Here is a 25,107-nt window from a genome sequence, read left to right on the forward strand (position 1 = left end):
GTCAATGAGAAACTAACCTTACTAAATACGACAAAGGGAATTCTGATGTTAGGTACAAATTTACTGTAACACTTGACTAACTGGTTAGGTTAGGTAGTTACAAAGAACTTGATTTTTCAAACAGCTACATTTCTTATTTGTACAACGTGTTTTACAAGAGCATGACCTGTGGCTTATATAATATGTGAAGAATCATCACTATTGGGTAAATTGTGTAAATGTGTTTGTACCATCTTTTGATCATAATAGAGGAGATCAGGCAAACTTGATTGGAGTAGTTCTTGACAGGAAAGAAGGAAAATACAGAATTGGCACCAAAGGTGGAGTTATTGAAAACTGGCTTGAGAGAAATTGTTTTGAAAAGGTTGATTTTTCAGGGATTATCTATAAATGAAGTACCAACTATAGACCTCGGCATCAGAGCTCTAGTTCATCAACTTTCTGTTATTAATGGACAAGGATTCAAAAGATGCTCTTATAAAACATGTTGTACAAATAAAAAAACATAGCTGTTTGAAAAATGAAGTTCTTTGTAACTACCTAACCTAACCTAGCCCTTCATGCTGTCCAAACAAGTCTTGTGAAAATCCTTAATTATTGTTTACTTGTTAGTTGTAACAAAATAAGTTTGGTAATAATATTTTTCTTGTGTTTTGTCAAAGTACACAACTATTTTTATGTAATAAAAGAATTATTACATAAAAATAGAATTTGAATTAAAACTATTTTATCACTCTTCACCCGTTTGTCATCTATTTATATGTCATCTATGTAACTATGCACCCAAATCTAAAATCTAATCGTCACATATTATATAAATGCTCTTCACCAGTTTATCACGAGATGCACCCAATTCATGAAATGAGCATTACGTTTTCTGCTCATTTCATGAATTGTGCAAAATTCTACACATTCACCGAACTGCACAAGCACATTATACATTTCATGGATTGTGCGATTTCACAATTTGCGCGTAACATATACATTTTACTGTTCAGTTGCATCTGAATTTCTATTGTTCTTTATGTAAAACCCATGTTTTATTGTTTTACGATATATAAAAAAAAATTCTTAATAATATTAAACTAATGAATTAGTATTTGACTGTGGCATAATTGTTTTATATAAATCACAGATGTCTTTAAGCAACAACATATCTCTCATCTATTTGTCAAACTTCGTGACCATATTCCCTGAATTTGTCTACAATTGCCATCTATAAAAAAAAAGGGGAATAAAGCAAGCTGAATGTGAGAATTACAGAGAAATTTCTCTACTAAGTGTTCCAGGTAAGATTTATGCAAGCATACTTGAAAATAGGTTGAGAAAAATTGTGAAAGAGAAACTTAGAGAAGAACAAGCTAGGTTCAGACTAAATAGAGGTTGTCAAGATCGATTTTCACTTTATGACAATTAGTGGAGAAATCATGGGAATATAACAAAGATCTGTACTTAAGTTTTGCAAATCTAGAAAAGCATACAACAAGGTGCCCAGAGTAAAGCTTTTCAAAACACTACAATTATATGGAAGTAAATGGAACATTATACAGAGCAATACATAGTCTATATTTAAGTTATACGTCAGCAATTAGAATTAAGGGAATTATTGCATTATGGAAGAAAGTGACAGCTGAATAAATTTATATGGAATTTATATGGTATACCAAACTAGCAGTATACAAGTCAGTGTTCAAACCATGGATCTGAGAGTTGGGTTAGAAATAAAGCACTTGACCAAAGGTTAGAGAGACCACAGATATGAGAGTTCTAAGAAAATTAAGGATGGCATCAATGGCAGAATCATATTAAAAATGAAGATATTAGAAAGTAACTGGACATTGTTAGCATTTAAGAATGCATGAGCAGAGCTAATCTAAGGTGGTATGGTTACTTAAACAGAATGGGTGAGGAAAAGTTAGCAAAACAGGTGTTTGATACCAACATGACAGGAAAGAAACCCAGAGGAAGACCAAGCTCTAAGTGGATTGATTCAGTCAGAAGTGTCTTAGTAGCACGCAATATATGATATGGCAATACTGGAGTGCTGACAAGTAACAGACTAATTTTGAGGAAAATTGTTGATAGGAGATTAATAATAATGTAAACTTAATCATGGAGTGCTGTTATAGCATCCTGAACACCCTTTGAGAGTACATATCAGGAAATTGATGATGATCTGCAATTCCATAGACCAGCTTCATCCTCCTCACCATCTCCTCTGGAACCAGGTGACCATATCAGTGCACAGTAATCCAGATGTGATCTTATCAAAGAATGTAAAATTATTAGTTAGTATTCTCTTCAGTAGTTCAGCAGACCAACATGATGACTAAATCACCTTAGCCATCCTGCTGATACTTTACCTGCAATTTTCTTTGTTCATAATGCATAACTTTGTTATATACTGGTTTACTGTGCAGTCTGTCAGCCTGAAAGGATTCTTTATCAGACATATCCTTTATCATGATCCACTCAGTATTATCAACAAACAACTAGATATCAACCCTCTGTTCCCAACATTATTAATGTATAAGTTAAATAACAAAAGCCCAAGTACAAAACCTTTTGGTACCATTTTTTTGACTTCGCACCTCCATACATCACTTTCTACTACCGGATAGTTAACCACCTGCCTATCCATGTTACAAGTTTAATTAGAATCCTCATTCCTTTGAATTTGTATAACAATTTTGCATGTGGAATCCTGGAATAATTATTGAAGAACACAAGCAAAGCAGAGATATGGAAGTGTTCATTCCTCTTTATAAGCTTTGATAAGACAATCTGGTTTACTGTGCGGAGTCTGGTCACCTGGTTTTTTCTTGGTATGTGGAAGTGTTGGAGAGGATCCAGAGGCAAGTGACTAAAGTGGTGAGTGGTCAGAATAATGCAAGGCTAGATTTAGGACTTTTGGACTGCAGAAATTAGCTAACAGGCAGCCAAGAGGAGATGTGATAGGAATGTATAAGTTACTGAAATGGTTTTTATAGGATCAATGCAGATGAAATATTTTAGTACTTGACTAGAGGGGAACAGAACAAGGGTGGGTATCCCTGGAAACTGAGTTAATAAGGATGTTAAGGACTAGAGTTTTCACTTGGAAAGTCCTGAACAGTGGATTGTGCTGCGTCTGTTGTGAGTGCCTCGTTGGTGAATGTGAAAGGAGAGGTATGACAGGTACTGTGGATGGAATTAGGATGGCCTTCTGTGATGACTCTTCAGACTCTATTGAGATGTTGTGCAATTATTAATATTTTAAATGCAACTAATCTTAGGTTCTGTTCTTGGACCCCTGCTGTTTAACTTATTTAAATGATATATCATGTAAACTGACTGGGAATCTTCAGTTGTTTGTTGCTGATGCATAGTTGAGGAGGATTATAAGTAGCACTGCTGATGTTAATTCCCTTCAGGAAGATCTGAATAGATTTCTAACCTGAACAGAGCAGTGAGGTTGTAGTTTTATAAGTGCAAGGTGTTGCATTTTGGTGTGCAGAAATATAAGGGGCTGTGTACTATATTGAGGATGCTGTACTGCAGGAAGTGGATGAGATTCAAGATTTGGGAGTGATAGTTGACAGTAGACTGAAGTTTAGAGGGAATATTGCAAGTGTTGCAAAGACTGCAGATCATAGTGGCTTTATGATAAGAAGTACAGCGATATCTCGCTAATCCAAACCTCTTTAGTCCAAACCCTCCAGTAATCCGAACTGCGGTTTGAAAGAAAAAAAAAGGTTTTATTTATTACGTATTATTTTGCATACTAATATTTTTTTTATTAAATAATTATTATTTTAACTATTATTATTTATTTTATTATTATTACAGTACAGTATTTCTTTTATACTGTCGATTGTACGATTATATTGTGAGCCTATTTTGATTTATTGTGTGTGATCACATTCGCTTTTTTATACTGTACAGTACGTACTGTATTGTCAGCATGAATCACAGCTGTTGTTAATGAACTAATTAGTCACCACTATTGCACAATGTTTGTGTATCTTCCCTTCAACAACAACGACTTAGCGTAAAGCCTGTTTGTATATAACGCTCAGTTTTTCTTTGATTACTGAAATGAAACGTTGTCTGAGTTGTCGTTTATTCTTTTGTGTTTTCAGTGAATGATTAATGATTGTTTCAGTTTTTCATTAACGTCTTTTTTTATTTTACTCTTTTTAGCACTAAAATTTATTTCGTTAAAATAACGAATAAATTAAAAATAAAAATAAAAATAAAATTAAATTAAAAAAAACGAAATGAATTAAAATTTATTTCACTTCAGGTCTTGTCGGATAAGTGCAGAATAATTCAGCGTCTAGAAAAGGGTGAAGCGGCTAACTTGCTACTGAATACAATGTCGGCAAATCTACAGTCAGTGATATCAAATAATAATAATAATTTTAGATCCTGTCTTTTTAAAAAAAAAAGAACTAAGCAAGGCCCTTAAGAGACAAACTCTGAAAACAAGTGATTTTTCTTTACTTGATTCTAATTTCTGCTGTTTACACGTGGTTTCTTTAAGAAAGAAATAGTCATACTCCCATCTTCAGAGACATTTTAAAGCAGAAAGCTAAGCATTTCCATTCACAAATTTACCCGGATCAGAAATTCAAAGCAAGTGATGGTTGGCTAGAAAAATTTAAGAAATGCCACGGTATTCGGTAACTATCAATATCAGGGGGAAAACTGTCTAGTGACGTTTCCACCATAGACCCATTCCAAAAAGCTTTTTAAGAAAAATTCTTGAATTAAATTTAACCGATGATCAAATTTATAATGTGGATGAAAGTGGTCTTTGTTCAAGGTCGTTACTGGAGAAAACTGTAGTTCACAGAAATGAAGCCTCAGCGCCCTGTCGAAAAATGTCCGAAGAGCGTGTCACGATCATGCCTTGTGCAAACGCCTCAGGAAAACATAAATTAAAGTTACTTAGACTGGAAAATCAAAAACCCAAGACCATTTAAGAACTGCTGCTTTTCGGTTTTGTACCGAAGTCAACGTAAAGAATGTTGAACTTTTTTCAAACTGGTTTCACAACGATTTCGTACCGTCTATTAAAACTTATTTAAAATCCCAGAATTTAGAATAGAAAGTACTTTTATTATTGGATAACTGTCCTTGACATTCTCCGGCAGATGAATTGATTAGTGAGGATGGAAATTTTACGGCTATGTTTTGCCTCCAAACTGTACTCCATTGTTGCAACCAATGGATCAGAACATAATACAATCCATTAAATTCAAATATCATCAAGACCTGCTTTTAAATATAATTTCCCAAAATTATGACGTTACCACATCAATAAAAAATATAAATTTGAAGGATGTAGCATTCTCAGTTGCCTGTTCTTGGGAAGCCGTCGAACCTGAAGCAATTCGAGCGTCATGGAAAAAACTGTGGCCTTCTAGAATTTACCAAGATAACTACAGTGATACACAAAAAGAGGAAATTCAAAACGTGCATAATTTGGTTAAAAATATAAATCCAGATGTTGAAATTTCACAAACAGATGTTATGGAATGGATTACAGGTAGAACCGAAAGTGAATTCGAAATCAAATCAGACGTTGAAATTATAAATATGATGCTGCAGAATGAATTAGAAGATGATAAAGAACTGGAAGAAAAAAAAAGTAAAATATGAAGAGGCAGTTGACAGTTTTAACATGCATATAGAATGGGCTAAGAAGAATGATACGCCATTCCACAAAATTTTATTGTTAATGCAGTTCCGAGAGTAACTGATTTTCTTTTGCTTCCAATAACCAAAAGAAAATCAGTGACTTTTTTTACAAAAAAATAAAAAAACTTTTTGTGTGTGTGTTATTTTGCGAAACGTTTTGTGTTGTGTACAAGAAAGTGATATTTTTTATGCAAGTTAAGTTATGTACTGAACTATGCAATTTTATAAAATCAGAATCCTCCACAATACAGGTACATGCAAACTAATTTTTTTACTAAAAAAAACTTGTGTACTGTATTATTTTTTAAGTTTTACATTACAGTACCTTTTTTCTATCAGTTACTTTATTTATTTACAGAATTAAATTGATGTACCATTAGAATCTGATTATTTTTGTTTTAAACGCAGTTATTGTTGTCTCTTGGGGGAAATTTCGCTAATCCGAACGAGCATGGTTTTTATTGATTCGGATTAGCGAGATACCACTGTACAAGAAAGTGGTTGTACTACTGTATAAGGCACTGGTCAGACCACACTTGGACTATTGTGTTCAGATTTGGTAACTTAGTTTTCATTGTGATCATTTGGAGAGGGTCCAGAAATGAGTGACTAAGACAACATCAAGATTCTGGAATGTTGACTATGGAAAGAGAGGTTGAAGAAATGTGGATTGCATTGTTTGGTGGATAGGAGGAAAAGAGGTGACATGATAGAAATGTTTAAGTTAGTGAAGGGATTTTATCAGATTAATCCAGAGGAGACTATATATAAATAAATATATATATAGAGAGAGAGAGAGAGAGTAGAAGGTGAGAGGGGAAGAACTAGAGGCCATCCCTAGAAGTTATGTAAGAGTGTGGTGAAGGAAGGTGTGAGGAGCAGATTTTTTTACATGGAGAATTGTGAGTGAATGGAATGTATTATTGGTAATACATTCCATTGTAAGATTGGGGTGCTTAAGGGTCAAAGCTGTATAACTGAGAGGAGACCTCCACATAGCCTTTAAAGGAATGCGGAGAACCGACCAGGGCTTCTGACCTAATGTCCAATCCTCACCTTCTCGTGGTGCACCCTGTTGGGTATCTACTTTGATACTGAACGAACGAGGATGGGCTGGCAATTTGGGATTTAGCCGACCAAATTGTATTCTTATTGGTTAAACCAAAATAAAAAATGATGGTACAACATGACAAAATTTCATGCCGGCTGGGGCGTCGCCCGGTTAAACAAGGCCCCCGTTGTTTTCGCCAGGGAACCAGGGCGAACAGCGAAAAGTCAGCTACTGGAACAAATCTGAAAACAAACCCCAACTCAACATCACCAGAGTTAAAGATCGGTACTATCAACGTAAGAAGCCTGAATGGCAAAGAAATGGAGCTAGCTGAGGAATTAGATAAGTACCAGATCGACATAATAGGGGTGACTGAAACAAAAAAGACCAAAACTGGTGAGATCTTTCTGAGCAATAAATACAAAATGTTATATTCAGGCAATGACAATCAAGGAAAAGAAGGAGTAGCCATAGTATTCAACACAAAATACGAGGCTAATCTTCTTGAATGGCAGGCAGTCTCAAGTAGAGTAATGTGGGCAAATATGAGAATGGGGAACTGGACAATGAGACTTATTTGTGCCTATGGTCCCACAGAAGGTTCTACTAAGGTAGAAGTGGAGGAATTTTTTGAGGCTTTAGAAAAAGCAACTGACACAATGAAAAAGGAAAAGTTGGTCCTTGTTGGGGATCTAAATAGTAGAGTAGGAAATGATTGTGAGACATACAAAAATATTTTGGGAAAATTTGGAGAAAAGAGCAAAGCTAATAATAATGGCAAATATCTGTTGGATTTCTGCTCAGGACATGGACTGGTTATTACTAACACCATGTTCCAACATAAAAATGTGCACAAATTCACATGGAGAGAAGAGGCTAGGAATAAGAAAAGTCTCATTGACTATGTTATTGTTGATAGTGATGTTTTCTCCCTGGTGCAGGACACCAGAGTGTACAGAGGATTTGAAATTGGAAGTGATCACTATTTAGTCTTGAGCAGGATAAAATTGAATTTCATATTGAAAAGAATAACATGTAAGAAAGTTTTAAATCGAATAAAAGTTGAGCAGCTCTCAGATGTGAACTGTAGACTAAAATACAGAAATATTATTGAAAAGAAAATGAAAGAGTTTGAGAACAGGAATCAAACCTTGGGGATTCAGTGGCAAACTCTGAAGGAAACATTGATTGATTCTGCCAGAGAGGCATGTGGTGAGGTTGTGTGCAAGGATAAAAAAATCAGAACTCCCTGGTGGACACAGGAAGTTAAAGAGGCAGTGAAGGAAAAGAAGAAAGCATATCAAAAGTTCCTGGCAAATAAGTCAGCTTTTACTCTTACAGAATACAGAGACAAATGTAAGAGAGCTAAACAGTGTGTAAAACTAGCTAAACAAAAGTCATGGGAGGACTTTGGCAAGAATATAGAAAATAAATATCAAGAAGGTGGCAAAATATTCTGGAGGTTGTTGAAGAAGCTCAGGAATGGAGGAAAGAGTGCTGTAAAAGGAATTAGAGATGATAAAGGTGAAATGAAAACAGGAGAAAAAGATATCCTTGAAGTATGGAGTAATTACTTTGAAAAACTGCTAAATGAAACAAGCAGTGATGACAGCACAGTGATAAAAAACACTGACCAGGCATGCAGTCAGGAATACATATCCATACTTGAAGTAGAAAAAGCCATCAAAGGTTTGAAATGTGGAAAGGCAGCAGGAGTAGATGATATTCGACCAGAAATGCTGAAGTATGGTGGTATAAGAGTCTTACAGTGGCTGCACTGCATAGTTCAGAAAGCCTGGACAGAGGGACGAATTCCCGATGATTGGAGTAGAGCTCTCATAGTACCCATATATAAAAAGGGAAATAAAACTGAATGTGAGAATTACAGAGGTATTTCCCTACTGAGTGTTCCTGGCAAGATCTATGCAAGTATACTTGAGAAACGGTTGAGAGGAATTGTGGAAGAAAAGCTTGGTGAAGAACAAGCTGGATTCAGGCCAAATAGAGGCTGTCAGGATCAGATCTTCACTTTACGACAAATAGTCGAGAAAGCATGGGAATATAACAAAGATCTGTATTTAAGTTTTGTCGATTTGGAAAAGGCATATGACAAGGTGCCAAGAGAGAAGCTATTCAATACACTGCAGTTATATGGTGTCAATGGGGCATTATATCAAGCAATACTTAGTCTTTATTTGAGTTGTGAGTCAGCAGTTAGAATTGAAGGAAGTACAGGAAGATGGTTTAATGTTAAATCTGGTGTGAGACAAGGATGTACGTTATCCCCTCTGTTATTCATTATATATATGGATCACATTATGAAGGAATGTGGCATTAAACCTGATATCAAAATTGGAGATGTTAATGTCAGCTCTTTGCTTTATGCGGATGATGTTATACTTCTAAATAAATCCGCTACAAGTCTGCAAGATTCTCTGACTAAATTGAATAGCTGTTGTAATAGATATGGTATGAAGGTCAGCAATAAAAAGACAAAGACAATGAAAATAGGCAGAATCATTGAAAATGTCAACTGTGTTGTGAATGGAGAACCGGTGGAACAAGTAAAACATTTCAGCTACTTAGGCACAATTTTTACTGAAGATGGTAAACTAAATATAGAAATAGACAACAGAATCAGCAAAGCTGGTATGGTGGGAAGTCAATTGAATAAATTCATATGGAATAAGAAAGAAATTAGTCAGAACACTAAATTAGCTGTATACAAGACTGTGTTCAAACCAATTTTAACTTATGGATCTGAAAGCTGGGTCAGAAGTAAAACACTTGACCAAAGACTAGAGACCGCAGATATGAGAGTCCTGAGAAAGATTAGAGGCGTGAACAGATGGCATCAATGGCAATATCATATTAAAAATGAGGATATTAGGAAAGAACTTGACATTGTCAGCATCCAGGAATGCGTTAGCAGAGCTAATCTCAGATGGTATGGTCACTTAAATAGAATGGGAGAGGAAAGATTAGCAAAACAAGTGTTCTCTGCCAGGTTGGCAGGAAAACGACCCAGAGGAAGACCAAGATATAGGTGGATTGATACGGTACAAAGTGCCTTAGACGATAGAAATATAAGATCTGATAATGTTGGAGTCTTGACAAGTAACAGACTGATTTGGAGGAAAATTGTGGATAGGAAGTTAGTAATGATGTAATTTTTTCATGTAGTACTGTCATATCCTGTACACCCCTTGAGGGTACATGGCAGGAATTTGATGATGATGATGATGATGATGAGAGAGAGAGAGAGAGTAGAAGGTGAGAGGGGAAGAACTAGAGGCCATCCCTAGAAGTTATGTAAGAGTGTGGTGAAGGAAGGTGTGAGGAGCAGATTTTTTTACATGGAGAATTGTGAGTGAATGGAATGTATTATTGGTAATACATTCCATTGTAAAGGGAGTGTAAAGAATCAAGATTCAGTAAGATAAATATGTTGCAAGTTTATTTTTCACTTGGTCAGACTATATCCGCAAGGAGATGTGTTTTGCATTATGGGAGATACTGAGATAGGAGTCTTGGTAGCTTGCTCCACCTTTGCGAGGAGTCGCCCAGTGTTGTACCACTTTACCCCAGTCCTGAAGATACTTTCAGGCACAAACTTTGTTTGCACACACTTGGATAAAGGATTAAACTAAATTTATTATAAATATGTTGCAGTTGAATGAACCATCCACAGTGAGTCTGCTGACTCCATGGAGGATGTAATAATAATCATCTTGTACTATTTAACCATTTATGGTATTTTTTTTTTTTTGATTATTTTAATTACTATAATTACTACATTATGGTTAGCCATGGAAACTGACATAACCACTCAGCCAATCACGTTAAGTGTTGTGATGTGTCTGGGTGATGTTATGATGTAGGAACAGGTCAGGCTATAAATGCAAAAATTGCTTGAGAATGGAGCACCAAAATGTGGCAATGATTCAGGTGCTGAAAGTATGGTATGCAAGCATTAAATTAGCAAACATCCTTTGATTTCCTGAAAGCATTGATTCTTATTTTCAGCATACAAATGGATAATAGCAATTGTTCAGGCTTCAAATCAGAACTATTATTATGTAACACCTCCAGGGAATCCTACTCTACAACTCTCCATCTCCACCAACCACAACTACCTTCATCATCTACACCATCTACCGCTATCCACCACCACTAATATTTTCACAGACAATCACAAACATCCATGCCCATGGCGGGATTTGAACACACAGGCTTTTGGCTGGAGGGTGGATATGCTAACCACTCAGCCAACCAGACTGGCATTATACAAGGACTATTGTTCTGGCATGGCAGTTGAGAAAAAAGTTTATATTATGCCCATAAATCTTGATGTTAACTTTCTTTTTAATTATAATTATTATGTGACACCTCCGAGCAGTCCAAAGACTCATCGAGGGAGGGGACCTACTCTACAACTCTCCGTCTCCACCACTCAATCCACCTACTACAGTGACTTCATCATCTACACCAACGCCATCTACCGCCCACCACCACTAGTATTTTCACAGACAATCACAAACATCCATGCCCACTGTGGGTTTGAATCCCACCGTATTATGATTTGTATGACTCCCACCCATGGAGGATTGTGCACTTACAGTATATTATTACTGTGGGTGGACTATGGATATTTTTTATATTATTTTTTAATTTTTATTTATTTTATTATATTTTTATCCAATTTGTACAGAATTTGGAAACCTTATCTAGAGATTAAACGTAGGACTTTTTCAAGCTGCTTCCAGGCCTCTAATAAGAAGAATAGTATTTCACACCTAAAGACAACTGCAAATATCCATGCATCCATGATGGGATTTGGTTGGAAAGTGTGTATGTTAACTATTTGGCCAAATAGTTAACATACAAACTACTTAGTAATTACTAAGTAGTTTCACAAGTTGGATATTTATTTATTTATTTTTTTTTTATTATTTTTTTTTTTTAAATATCAACATAACACACAATAAGTCTAAAGACTTTGATATGATGGCACAATGTGTGAGCAAGTGGTCAGAGAAGAAAGAAATTTGTTTGTGTTTCTTAAAGAGCTGAGGACTGTAATCATTGGGAAGAACTGTTCCAAAGGACAGAGATATAAGGAATTTATTTCCTATATATCTCTGTCCTTTAGAAGAGAAGGGTGAAAAGTTGGTTTGATAAGTTTAGAGCTGAACTGCATATGGACATTGACCAACAGCTACTCATGCTTGTACATGGCTAGAGGAAAGTGGAGGAATGGTAATGGCCTGTTCAATGGAGCAGTCACCATGAAAATTTTAAAGAATAGACAATGCAATAACAGAACATCTACAGGAAAGCAACTAGCAAGAGAGTGTGAGGGTCTTCTATCAAGTGAATCTCTCTTTCTAAATGCAATCAAACTTTCTAATAAAGGATGCTGAAGAAACTAAGGCTGAATTTAGAAGGTTTCTGAATTAAGAAACTATGTCAGGGGCTATATGTGAAAGTCAACCAAGAAAAGAAAACTGATCCTGGTTGGTGAACAGAATATTCTCAAAGTGAGGAAGAGTGAAGCATGGGATCGTGGTTTGGTGGCATGAGAACTCACTAAGCCTATGCTCCAGGTTATTGTCAAGTTATTCTCACTCCACTTGACGATGGTGAGGAGATTAGCATTTAAGACATTGGTTATAGATCTTCTAGCCTGAATCACCTGAGTGCTACTAGGTTTTGTAAATGAAGAAAAGGAATGGTCTGTTATCAGCAAGTTAATGAATAGGATTGGATGTCAGACAGAAGATAATTGATGTACAGAAGGAAGAGTGTAGGTGAAAACCCTGAAGTAGTCCAGCACTGACTGAAAAATCTGATGAGAGAAAAAACATTCACCATGACTTGCAAATGAACAACAAGAAAGGAAGTCGGTGATCCACTCACAGAGTAGGAGGAAGACTATAAAATAGTAGCTTGGTAAGAAGAACATGATGCCAGGATCAATCAAGCACTTGGAAATATCAAGAGCACCTAACATATATATCACTTGATATTTGTCCAAAGGTGGGTAAGGTAGCCAAGATATGCTGTGGAACAACAATGGCAGAATCATATTAGTGACTATTAAGTAATTGGTGAGTCCGAGTTGTGAAGAAGTTAATTCTCGATGAGATTTTACAATATTTGTGAGACTATTGAAATGAGATCAATAGGACAAAAGTGTGATGGCTGGCTTTTGTCTACACTTTTTCTGGAAGCATGCTGGGATAAAAGAGTGTTTATAAGCAGTTGAATAGATGCCAGATGAGTATGATTATAGATCTTCCAGCCTGAATCACCTGAGTGCTACTAGGTTTTGAAAATGAAGAAAAGGAATGGAGAGTTCTGTAAAGGTGTGAGAGAGCTTGTAAAGGTGAGACAAGATGTGCATTAGTTCTGGAGAATAGACTTTTTATTAGAACTAGTGGATACCATACAGGCCAGGAAACTTATTAGTATCAAGACTAGTATTTTTCTAATGTCCTTCTCATGAATGATCAGAGGAGACATACTGTGAATAGTTCCTAGAATAGTAGAAGGAGATTTGTCTTGGTCATCTAAACAAGAGTTGGAGGAAAAGATTGATGCCAAGAGGTCTACCGTATCTTTAGGAAATGTTATGATGTTACCATTTCAACATTAGGATGTGTGCGCAACACACACACACACACACACACACACACACACACACACACACACACACACACACACACACACACACACACAGAGAGAAACATGGAAGCTAGAAAAGTTGTGTCCAACATGATTGTGACTTTGTAAATTATTGTGATTGCTGTGCAGTTTCAAAATTATCTTTTGATAATTCTATTAGGGCAAAGCCTTGCAGGTTATTGAAAAGAATACATTTCCTTTTCGGTGATTTTAAATATTCAGTAAAAATATCATTATTATGTTTGTTTTCTATGCGACTTACAAAAGGTTGTAAACCTACAGTACAATGGAGAGGCTAAGGTGAGTTTTTTTATTGTTATTTTATTTATATATATACACATATATATATATATATATATACATTTTTATATATTTTCATGCCTTGACATAATACAGAAATGCTACCCTACAGACCAAGCATGAAACTTTTTTCAAGCCCCTTCAGGCTTCAATAAGAAGGGAGCTGATCTCGTATAGTACAATGCCAATGGCAGGATTGTACCCATAGCCTGCTGGTTGAGGAACAAATATACTATCCTCTTAGCCAACCAAGCTAGCATAGGACCTAAAGGGAAAATTCATGAAGAATTTTAAAGTAAATATGTTAAACAGTGCCAAAATCACCTTATTCTGAGAAAGCAATCTGCTCATCTCTAATGCCAAACTCTATACAGAAGACTAATTTTTGTATGATATTATCTCATCATCATCAAATGTCCATGGAATCACCAGACTCATCATAGGAGGGTTTCAGTGTCGCGCATGTAGTTCATCATACTATGCCTTAAACATCTTCATTCTCTGTGCTCACCACAGCCTCAGGCAACGCATTCCGAACACACACTACTCTGCGTACAAAAAACCTACTCCTCACCCTTGCTCATGTCCTCCTTATGCAGCTTCCAGGAATTGCTATGTTCTCTTCCCCAATTCTAGGAAAACCTCATCCACATTAATCTGGTAAAAACTCATTACCAATTTATCTGTCTCAATCACCCTCCTCCCTCCTATTCACTAGACTCTACAAACTATTTCCTCGACCTCTTTTCATATTCAACATTCCCAACATTCCAAAGACCAAAAACCATCTTAGTCGATCTCCTCTGGACTCTTTCCAATATCTCTTCCTTTTGAAAACCAGATGAGCAAATCTATGCAGTAGTCCATATGTGGATTAATCAAAGCCTTATATAAGGGAGCCCTAACCTCCTTACTTCTTAAGATTAGTGTTCTCTGCCTAACTACCAGAATCCATTGTGCTATCCTCACTATTTAGAATGTGTCCTCTAAATGTTAGGACCTCCATATTCCTCACCAATTGTATACTTGACTTCTCATTGTTGTTTTCTGAATTTTAAAACCATACACTTTGCAACATTGACCTGATAACCACACTAACTTGCCCATTCACCAGTCTATTCAAGTCTTCTTGTAAAGCCAGAAGATCTCCTCTACTCCTCATAGTTTTCAACTTTGCATCATCTGCAAACAAATACATATAATTCAAACCTTTCCTAATACCATCATATAAGTTAAACAGCAATAGTAACAAAACAATTCCAGTTTAATTACCAGCATATCATGTGGCAATCAAAAGCTTTTGCCAGCCTGGTTGGCCGAGTGGTTAGCGTATCCACTCTCCAGCCAAAAGGCTGCGGGTTCGAATCCTGCCATGGGCATGGATGTTTGTGATCGTCTTTGCAGTAGATGTTGTTTGTGTAGTTGTGATCAGCTGGTGGATTGAATGGCGGTGACAGAGTTGTAGAGCAGGTGCCCTCCCGCGATGAGTCCTTGGACTCCCTGGAGGTGTTATGTAATAATAATAATAACAACAGTGTATGTTATACAAGTGTGGTCTGAAAAGTTCTCGGCCTTTACCATAGATAGCGCCACTACTGGCAAGTTTTTTTGTTTTTCTAAGTTGATACATCTGTCATAAGCATCCATGTGAAATTGCAAGTCATTCTATCAAGTTAGTTTATTTTATACAGCTATCTGAAGCAAAAGTGTTGTCTGTATCCCTTGAAATGGATAAAATTGAATATTGTGCGGTTATAAAATTCTTGGCAAAAGAAGGTTTAATGCTGGAAGAAATTCATTCAAAGTTCATAAACGTTTATGGACACTCTTCTCCTTCATTTTCGACAATTAAGAAATGGGCTACTAAGTTTAAACGTGGCCGTACCAGCCTTGAAGATGATCCACGTGAAGGACATCCAAAAAGTGTAACAACACCAGAAATCATTGATCGAGTGCACGATATGGTATTGGATGACCAGTGAGTCAAAGTGTGTGAAAATGATGAAACTATTGGCATTTCAAAAGAACATGTAGGATATCTTTTGCATGAAGAATTGTATATGAAAAAGCTTTACGTAAGATGGGCGCTTGCTCACAGCAGATCAAAAATGCACTCATATGAAAATCTCTGAACAGTGCTTTGAGCCTTTTAACAAGAATAAAACTAATTTTGTGTGTCGATTTTTCGGATGAGACTTAGATTCACCATTATACACTAGAATCAAAACAGCAGTCAAAACAGTGGACAGAAGCCGGCTGTTGAGTGCCAAAGAAAATAAAGTCGGTTCCATCAGCAGGAAAGGTCATGGCATTGGTGTTTTGGAATGCTAAAGGCATTTTGTTTATTATCTTGAAAAGGATAAAACAATAAGTGGGGATATATTATTCTGATCTTTTAACCAGACTAGATGAAAAAATTTGTGAGAAAAGACCCGTTTGCAGACGAAAAAAATCATCTTTCATCAGGACGATGCACCTGCCCACAAAAGTGTTTTGACGATGGGAAAATTAAGGGATCTGCACTATGAATTGCTGGAACATCCATCCTATTCCCCAGATCTCGCTCTCTCTAACTTCTATCTCTTCCCAAAACTAAAACCGTTCAATATTGCTGGTCAGCATTTTTCTTCGAATATTATAGAGGGGTATTTTGCAGATATTACTGAGAACTACTACAGGGATGGGATAATGGCACTGGAAAATCACTGGAATAAATGTACTGGTCGTAAAGGAGATTATGTTGAAAAATAAAAATAATTTTGAAATTATATTTTTTTTTTTTTTCAGGCAAATCTCTTATGTCTCTTGTCCAATGCATTTGTCACTTCATTAAGTAGATTGCTTTCTTTAGCAAACAATGCTGTCCATCTAAGTGAATTTGTATCATTGTCAACACTATTCTAAATCTTGGTTCTCACTAATCTCTCTAATACTTTAGTCAACTCCAGACAAACAGAATGGCCTATAATTCATATACCTCAGTCTTATATGCCCCCCCCCCCCTTATGAAGTGCAACAATTTTGCCCTCTTTACACTCTTTTGAGACTTGGCTGAATGTAAGACTCGTGTTAAACAAGATCAAAGCTATTGTGGCACATTCCCTCAAAACAATTTATATATCAAATATTACAGTTTTATTAACATTAAGTTTATTCAATTCCTCCTCATCCTTCCTACTGAACTCAAGTTCTGCATAATGTCATATTAATGAGAATAAAATGCTTTTATTAACTGCTCATCTAATACTGTATCCTTCACAGTGGCTAGCATTTTCATCAGCACTATCACATCCTTCTGACATCAAAAGAACTGTTAGGATTTTTTTTTTTTTGCTTCATTAGCTAACTGCTACTCATACTATATATTATCACTATATTACATCCATACAAAAAATATATATCCATTTTGCTTATTATTATTTATTTTATTTTATTTTTTGTTAATTTCTTAGATTTATTTTTTATGAACAAAACTGTATGGTAGTTTTTTTGGAACAGAGTACACTCCTTGAAAGTGTCACATAATAATATGGTGAATTACCAATATAGCAATCACCACAAAACAAAACAGATATTTCTGGTTGGTCTATTCAGCTGTTTCATCAGAATTCAAGTTTCGTATAGATTTTTTTACCTTAACTATTATGTCAACTCCTGATTTCATTTTTAACTTTAAATATTTTCTATCCCTGTTCTGTTACATCTCATCTCATTTAATAATTTTTCAAAGTACTCTAGGCATTCCAGAATACCCCTATCTTCAGTTTTTATCAATTAACTTTTATTCTGATTCTTTCATCTCTGAGCTTTTTTTTTTTGGCCCCAATGGCTTCCAGACCATTTGTGATATGTGATATTTATCTTCATGTTCTTATGGAATTATGATATTTATCTTTGCATACAACTTCACTACATGACTCTCTGAACTCAGTGACAAAACCTGAAAAAAATCCAATTCTTATTTTCAAACTTTCATTTTTTCCCCTCCACAATATTTTTAGGTAAGGCTACAGGTTCACCTCTGAAATTTGCTTGCTTTTGATTCTTTTTTTAAAAACTTTTGTATACGTTTCTTTTCAATGTGATGCTTATTTTTATCCTACTTATACTTTTGGCTTGAACAAATAAGTGGGATTATCAATTTAATATGTAGATGCACATGGTTGTGTACTATACTGGTAGAGCTGTTCAGGAGGTGTTTCTGATTCAAGATCTGAGGGTGATGGAGAACAAAAGCCTGAAGTTCAGAGTCCATGTTGCATGTGTTGTAAAACTAAATGATGCACTGCTACTTTGTTAAGGAGTATACTTAGCAACCGATATAAAGAAGTGATTCCATTACTGTGCAAAGACACACTGATGAGATCTGGTTATCTGATTTTTTCCTTGTGATAAGGGAACTGTGAAGATGGGATTAGACAAGTGATTAAGGCAATATCAAGACTTTGAAATATAGAATATGAGGAAAGGTTGAGGAAAGATGTAAACTGTAAGATGTAAAGATATAAATGCAGTTTACTGGATAGAAAGAAAAGAGATGATGATATAATAAACGCTGAGTTGTTAAGGAGGACATTTTATAGGAAGGATTGGTAAACGAAATGCTATTCCTGGAAGTTGGGTAAAAGTGCAGGGAAAAAGGGAATGAGAAGTGTGTGTGTATATATTTAAATGGAAAGTAGTGGGTAAGAATGTTTAAATCTCAAGCATGAATGAATTTAATTCTCATTAGGATAGATATACTGCTGGTTGAGTAGGAACTCAGGCAATGAGTCTTCATTCCATGGAAGTAATATTTATTAGTTCTAAATGGTTAATTGCATATATTTATTAATTTGTTTAAAAAAAAAAAAGAAGGTGGTTTTTGTTATTGAGTTTTTTTTTGTATATACAGGGTGAGTCAAAATGAAAAAGGGAGAAATTTCTGCCTATTTTTACGAAGAAATGATTAGCGATAGAAAAAAAATGCAACATGCAATAATTGAAAAAGAAACTCAAAGAGTTTCAGATTACATATGTGCAAGAATGCATTTTGTTAGCTACCCCCATATAGGGTTCTGAAACCCCAGATACAGCTGTTGAACATTTAAGGGACAGTCCAAAGGTAATTGTGTTTTGTGCCCTGACAAAAGATAAAGTTTATGAACCTTTGAAAGTTTATTTTTCACTTGGTCAGACTATAATAAATTTAGTTTAATCCTTTATCAAGTGTGTGCAAACAAAGTTTGCGCCTGAAAGTATCTATAGGACTGGGGTAAAGTGGTACAACACCGGGCGACGCCTTGCAAAGGTGGAGCAAGCTACCAACAATCCTATCTCAGTATCTCCCATAATGCAAAACACATCTCCTTGTGGATATGTATAATGTTATGCATTACATGGGAAGGGCCACTACCCAGACTAGTTTCGACCTTTATTGAGGTCTCTTCAGTGGGAGCCAGGCCCAAGTGGAGATACCAAGGCAGAAGCATTAGCAAGGTCATCTCCTCCTATAGGAGCTGCCAAATGGTGTGCCACCTTTTTATTAAATTACTCTGGATTTAGAGAAAGATGTTGAGAGTTTATTTTTCACTTGGTGTTGTACCACTTTACCCCAGTCCTGAAGATACTTTCAGGCACAAACTTTGTTTGCACACACTTGGATAAAGGATTAAACTAAATTTATTATAGTCTGACCAAGTGAAAAATAAACTTTCAACATCTTTCTCTAAATCCAGAGTAATTTAATAAAAAGGTGGCACACTGTTTGGCAGCTCCTATAGGAGGAGATGACCTTGCTAATGCTTCTGCCTTGGTATCTCCACTTGGGCCTGGCTCCCACTGAAGAGACCTCAATAAAGGTCGAAACTAGTCTGAGTAGTGGCCCTTCCCATGTAATGCATAACATTATACATATCCGCAAGGAGATGTGTTTTGCATTATGGGAGATACTGAGATAGGATTGTTGGTAGCTTGCTCCACCTTTGCGAGGAGTCGCCCGGTGTTGTACCACTTTACCCCAGTCCTGAAGATACTTTCAGGCACAAACTTTGTTTGCACACACTTGGATAAAGGATTAAACTAAATTTATGAACCTTTCATGTTTGTTGAAAAAAATGTACTGGAATTAATGGTAAACTGTGACATATTGGAGATATAGCTATTGCCACAACTTCTGAATGACAGAACACAATACTGTCTTTCAGCAAGATGGAGAACCACTGCACATCTATCACAAAGTCATGTCCCTTTGAACCTCCAACTTCCTGGGCAGATGAATAGGCCAAAATGGGTCCCACAGCTTGGTCACCAGACCTTATGCCCCTAGATTTTTTACTTTGGGGGTATGTAAAAGACAAAAATTTATGTGCTGCCTTTGTCAAAAAATTCGGTCGATCTGAAGGATCACATATGCAGAGCTCTAGAAATGATTGATCATCAGATGCTGGTTTCTCTGTAGCAAGAAGTCACGTATCGTTTTGACATGTGCTGTGTGACACATAGTGTGTACATTGAACTTTTATAAATTAGGTACAAAAACTGTTTCAATTACTATTTCAACTAATGGAAGTTTCGTATTGTTATGTTCAATAGTTTTTACTCAATAAATGTTTCTAATTGTTCATGTCATTTTTACTCATCCTGTATAATGACTGAACCATTCTGACAAGATAGATGTGATTACCAAATGGTGCATCATTGTCAGATTTCCCATTTGTAGTAAATGAAATCGAAAAGCATAACATGGATAATATATAGATTATAACAGCATTCATAAAATTTGATAAGTCTGGACAAACATATCATGGTATTAACACGGTTAACCATGTGGACATTTTACACCATAGTCCTCATAACAAGACTATTTAAAGAATCATAACTTCCTATATCAGCCAAATCTCAATAAGAATGATTCGATATTTATTTATTTATTATTTTATTTTTGGAAGAGTAGTTATCAGAAAGACTAATATACAGTAAATTTAATATTTTTCTCACTGTAATTAATTATCAATAGATATATTGCTTCCATAAAAATGTGACTTTTTTTAATATGATTCAAAAACTGTTATATTAACTGTTTACCTTGTCCAATATGGCTTTGCGAATGCTAGTGTAACACTAGAAAACTATTGGCTACAAATTTATTGATAAACTAATTACTTTTGTCAGGTCTAATCTGTTAAAGAATCATACCAGGATAGTCATGGATATTTCAAATTGCTTTCCAGTCAATGTTCAGATAATTTAAGTTGCCCTTACACACATGTAGCACTGAGTGATGCATTTCATTATCTCCAGCAACTGAGCTGCAGGTTTGCAGTAAGAGCTTGCCATATACATCATTATGTCAGCTTGCACTTCACACCAGATAGTCTCAAGCTCACTGCTGCAGTCGACAATTATTATTTTCACATGTTCTACTCTAATGGACTCAAATCATATGATATTATTGGAAGTAAATCCCACCCTCCTCCTATCTCATCTGTCCTTCCTGAAAATACTATACCTTTTACACTCTATTCTACTCATTACGCAACTCTGAGAGCCATTTCACTATTGTTAATAGGTCACAGTATATTAAGGTAATAAAACTCAAACCCCTTTATTCTTGATGTTCATGGCAAGAAGTTACTCCTGGTAAATTTTGGTACACACTTATATTTGCAATCTGCTTGGCCCAGTTGGGCAACTGTCTCTTTACCATCACCACACATACACACTACACCCAAAAAGTTTGAGCCCAAAGCATTTTGTGCCTATCCCTTCAGATTCATAACCATGCTCGTTGATATTTATTTATACCATTATCCCTTTCGTATATTTTATGCTGCACATACATATTTTCACCATCCCTCTCATGATAATCAAAGTTCATATCCTATGAAAACACTGTCATCCAGCAATCACTTCATATCCTATGAAAGGATACGAATGGACTGCTGGAATAGAATACTGTATAGGATATGAAATTAAATATTACATATAAAAATGCCTGGTATAATAGACATTTTTGTATTTAATTAATGCAAACTTTCTAAAATGCACATTTGTAGGAGGTTTGTTGCAATAATAATAAATATTTGTAACCTATGCAGTTAATAACTAGGAAAATTATGGTCTCTCTTTTTCATTCCCTAGATTTTTTTTTTTTTTTCTAACTTGTGTGTTGGTATACATTTTACTTTGAACAAAGATTATTATTTTTTTGTAGCATTATTATTAATTTTGGCCTTTCAAATGCTTAAATAATTTATTATCCAAAGGAGCAGTATTCTATGTATTTTATATTTTACTCACCTCATCCAATTCAAATGACTCCAACTGCTTGTCTTTTGAAACACTTATACTTAATTTAGACAGCAATTTCTGATCTTTAATAGAATCATTCACACTATTTTCCTCATTTTGTTTAACAAATGTATTGCTCAACTCTTTTTCAGGAATGAATTCACAACTGATTTCACCTGACAAACTATCTTCTTTGCTATTCTCGTCAAAAACATATCTAGATAACGAATCACTAACACTATTAAAGGCATTAAGTTCTGATGGAGGTGATGAAACTAGAATATTTTTGTGAAAATTTTCAGAGATTTCAAGCTTATCTTGATATTCATTATCCACTGGATGTAAAATAAAATGGTCATCATCTTCATCAATGTTTGCCTGTCTAGTAATTGAACGCCTTGAAACTGATGACATTGGAGTAGCTGCTACATTTGTACCTCCATATTTAACCTCCTGCATTTTGGAATGTGTACTTTCAACAGAAACAATATCATTTTTATCAAATATAACTTCAGATAAATTGCTTATATTTTTTTCAGCTTCATCTGAAAGTAATGGATTTGTTGTGTTCACTAATTTCATACCTTCAGATTCCTCTTTCTGAATTGCTAAAATTTCACTTTTAAAAATTTCATTTTCCTCTGGCATAATAACTTCTGAGAAGCTTCTTAAATTTTCCTCATCAACTTCATCTACTGCCATTACACGATCTTCAAGTTTTTGATAAATTTCTTTCCATTTGGAATTCTTTTGTGGAGGAACAGGTAATGGATCTTCAACAGCTTCAGGAGACTGAATTAAACCACCTTCTTGATCAAAGCTATAACTGTGTGTCCCAATTATAAGCTTTTTAGGTTTTTGTAAAGGCTCTTCCTGACCTTGTTTTTCAAGAAATTCTCGATTTGCAGGATCTAATATACTGTCAGAACTACATCTCATCCGACCTGAACGGAAGGCAGTAATAGCTTTCATAATTGATACAGCATCTCTTATGGCTGAAGGAGAAGGAGTTGAAAAGGTTCTTTGTTTTCGGTCATTCTCACCTAGCTTATCTAAAATTCTACTTGTAATGCCTGATGGTTGTCTAGAATCTTTTGGAACACTAGCTGTAACCAATAAAAAGCAAAATAAAATAAATAAAGAAAAAGTGGAAAATAATGAAGAAGAAAAAATGAAATAAAATAATGTATAAGGTTTGTCAATAAAGCATTTTATTTACAAGACTGCTATATCCAAATAAAGCAAAGGCAACTAAAATATGATGTGAAAAATATACAAGCATTTTATGACATATGAAATATGACATCATATCATATGACATATGATATGATATGAAATAATATACAGATCTGGTTTCATTAAAATGACTTTACAAGAGTTTATAAGAAAAGAAATTTAACTTTAATTATAGTTAAATAATAATCCAATTTAATGTTTCATTTGCTACATTGACATCTGGAATACATACGTATGTACGTATATACATACATATATATCAAAAACTGTAAAGAACTAGTGGTTATGTTACCAAACAGACAAAAAGGCACAACTCATTACCTTTTAGTAAGACAGATTTAATAAGACAAGATGGAAGGGCAATAAACCAAAGGAGCTGGCAGAAGAATATAAACTGTTTTACAGCAGGATGAATGAGAATGGAAGAAACGGAGTTGGAATCATCATCGACAAGGAGCTGAAGGGTGGAGTCTGCGAGGTGTGCCAGAAGAATGATCAGATTATGAGTGTTAAACTTGAGATTGGAGGAAGTGTGGCTGTGATAGTGTGTGGATACACTCCACAAGTAGGTTGTGATAGGAGGAGAAAGAGGCATTCTGGAGAGAACTAGACCAGGTAGTAATGGGAATCCCCGATGGTGAGAGAGTGACTGTCGGAGCAAACCTGAATCGGCATGTAGGAAGGCGACGAAGTGGTGAAGAAAGGGTGCACGGGGGTTGGAGTAGTGGTGAAAGAAATGAAGAAGGTAAAAGAATCGTAGAGCATGCTGTGGCCTTTGACCTGGATATAGCTAACACGTGGTTTAAGAAGAAAGTTGGACAACTGATAACTTATAAGAGAGGGGATAGGATGAGTCAGATTGACTATATTATGTGCAGAAGGAAACACCTGAAGGAGGTGAAAAACTGTAAAGTGATTAACAGAGAAAGTGTAGTGGCACAGCACAGGTTGGTTGTGGTAGATTGTGATATAAAAGGGGAAAAGAAAAATAGACGGAAGTGGCGGAAAGATAGGAAAATAAAGTGGTGAAAATTGGAAGAGGAAGGTCCAAGGAAAGTTTAAAGAAAAGGCATTGGAAGGAATGAAGTTACCAGAGGATGTGGAAGAATGGTGGGATGTAAATAGTCGGAATATTAGAAAAATTGGAGAAGAGATGCTCGGTATAACATCAGGAAAGGGGCCGCCCAAGGATAAGGAGGCATGGTGGTGGAATGAGGAAGTGCAGTTGGAGATCAGGGAAAAGAAAGAGGCAAAGAAAAAATGGGACATGACTGGAACCAGAGCCGACAAGGGGGCATATAGATTAGTGAAGAAAAGTACAAAGAGAGCTGTGGCAAGGGCAGTTGAAGAGGTTTATGAAGTATTGGAGAGAAACGGTGGTGAAGCTAAGTTGTTGAGAATAGCGAAAGCTAGAGATAAGGCCTTGAAAGACATAACATCAGTTAAGCAGATAAAGGATGCCACAGGAGTAGTACTACAAGAGGAGGACAAAATCAGAGGAAGATGGGAAGAATATTTTCGTAATCTACTAAATGAGGAGAATCCAAGAGAGAGGTGTGAGGATGGAGAGGCAAACGAAGAATCGGTGCAAGATATAAGCAGAGAGGAAGTGTATTGGGCACTGAGAAAAACGAAGAATGGAAAGGCTGTGGGGGAGGACCAGATACCTGGAGAAGTTTGGGCAGCGAGGGCGTAGACATGTTATGGGATCTGATGAGGAAAATAGCCCAACAGGAAATGATACCAGAGGAATGGAGGAAAAGCATTCTCATCCCAATCTACAAGGGAAAAGGAGATGTTCAGGATTGTGGCAACTATAGAGGGATCAAGCTGATGTCACACACACACATTGAAGATATGGGAAAGAGTAATTGAAG

The 25,107-nt window shown here is 35.7% G+C and overlaps 1 protein-coding gene across 1 annotated transcript in view; it reads right to left on the bottom strand.

Moving 5' to 3' along the window:
* The window catches only part of olf186-M (Ki-ras-induced actin-interacting protein-IP3R-interacting domain olf186-M), a 238,910-nt gene that overhangs the window by 145,561 nt on the left and 68,242 nt on the right, over positions 1 to 25,107 (bottom strand). The window contains exon 4 of the mRNA XM_090402727.1: positions 22,004 to 23,100. Within this exon, the coding sequence (XP_090258853.1) occupies positions 22,004 to 23,100 (1,097 nt within the window). The remainder of the gene's footprint in view (positions 1 to 22,003; positions 23,101 to 25,107) is intronic.

This window comes from Typopeltis vanoorti, chromosome 2 (genome assembly GCF_054136105.1).
Source record: "Typopeltis vanoorti isolate ZY-2024b chromosome 2, IOZ_Tvanoo_1.0, whole genome shotgun sequence".
In the NCBI taxonomy this organism is placed as follows: Eukaryota; Metazoa; Arthropoda; class Arachnida; order Uropygi; family Thelyphonidae; genus Typopeltis; species Typopeltis vanoorti.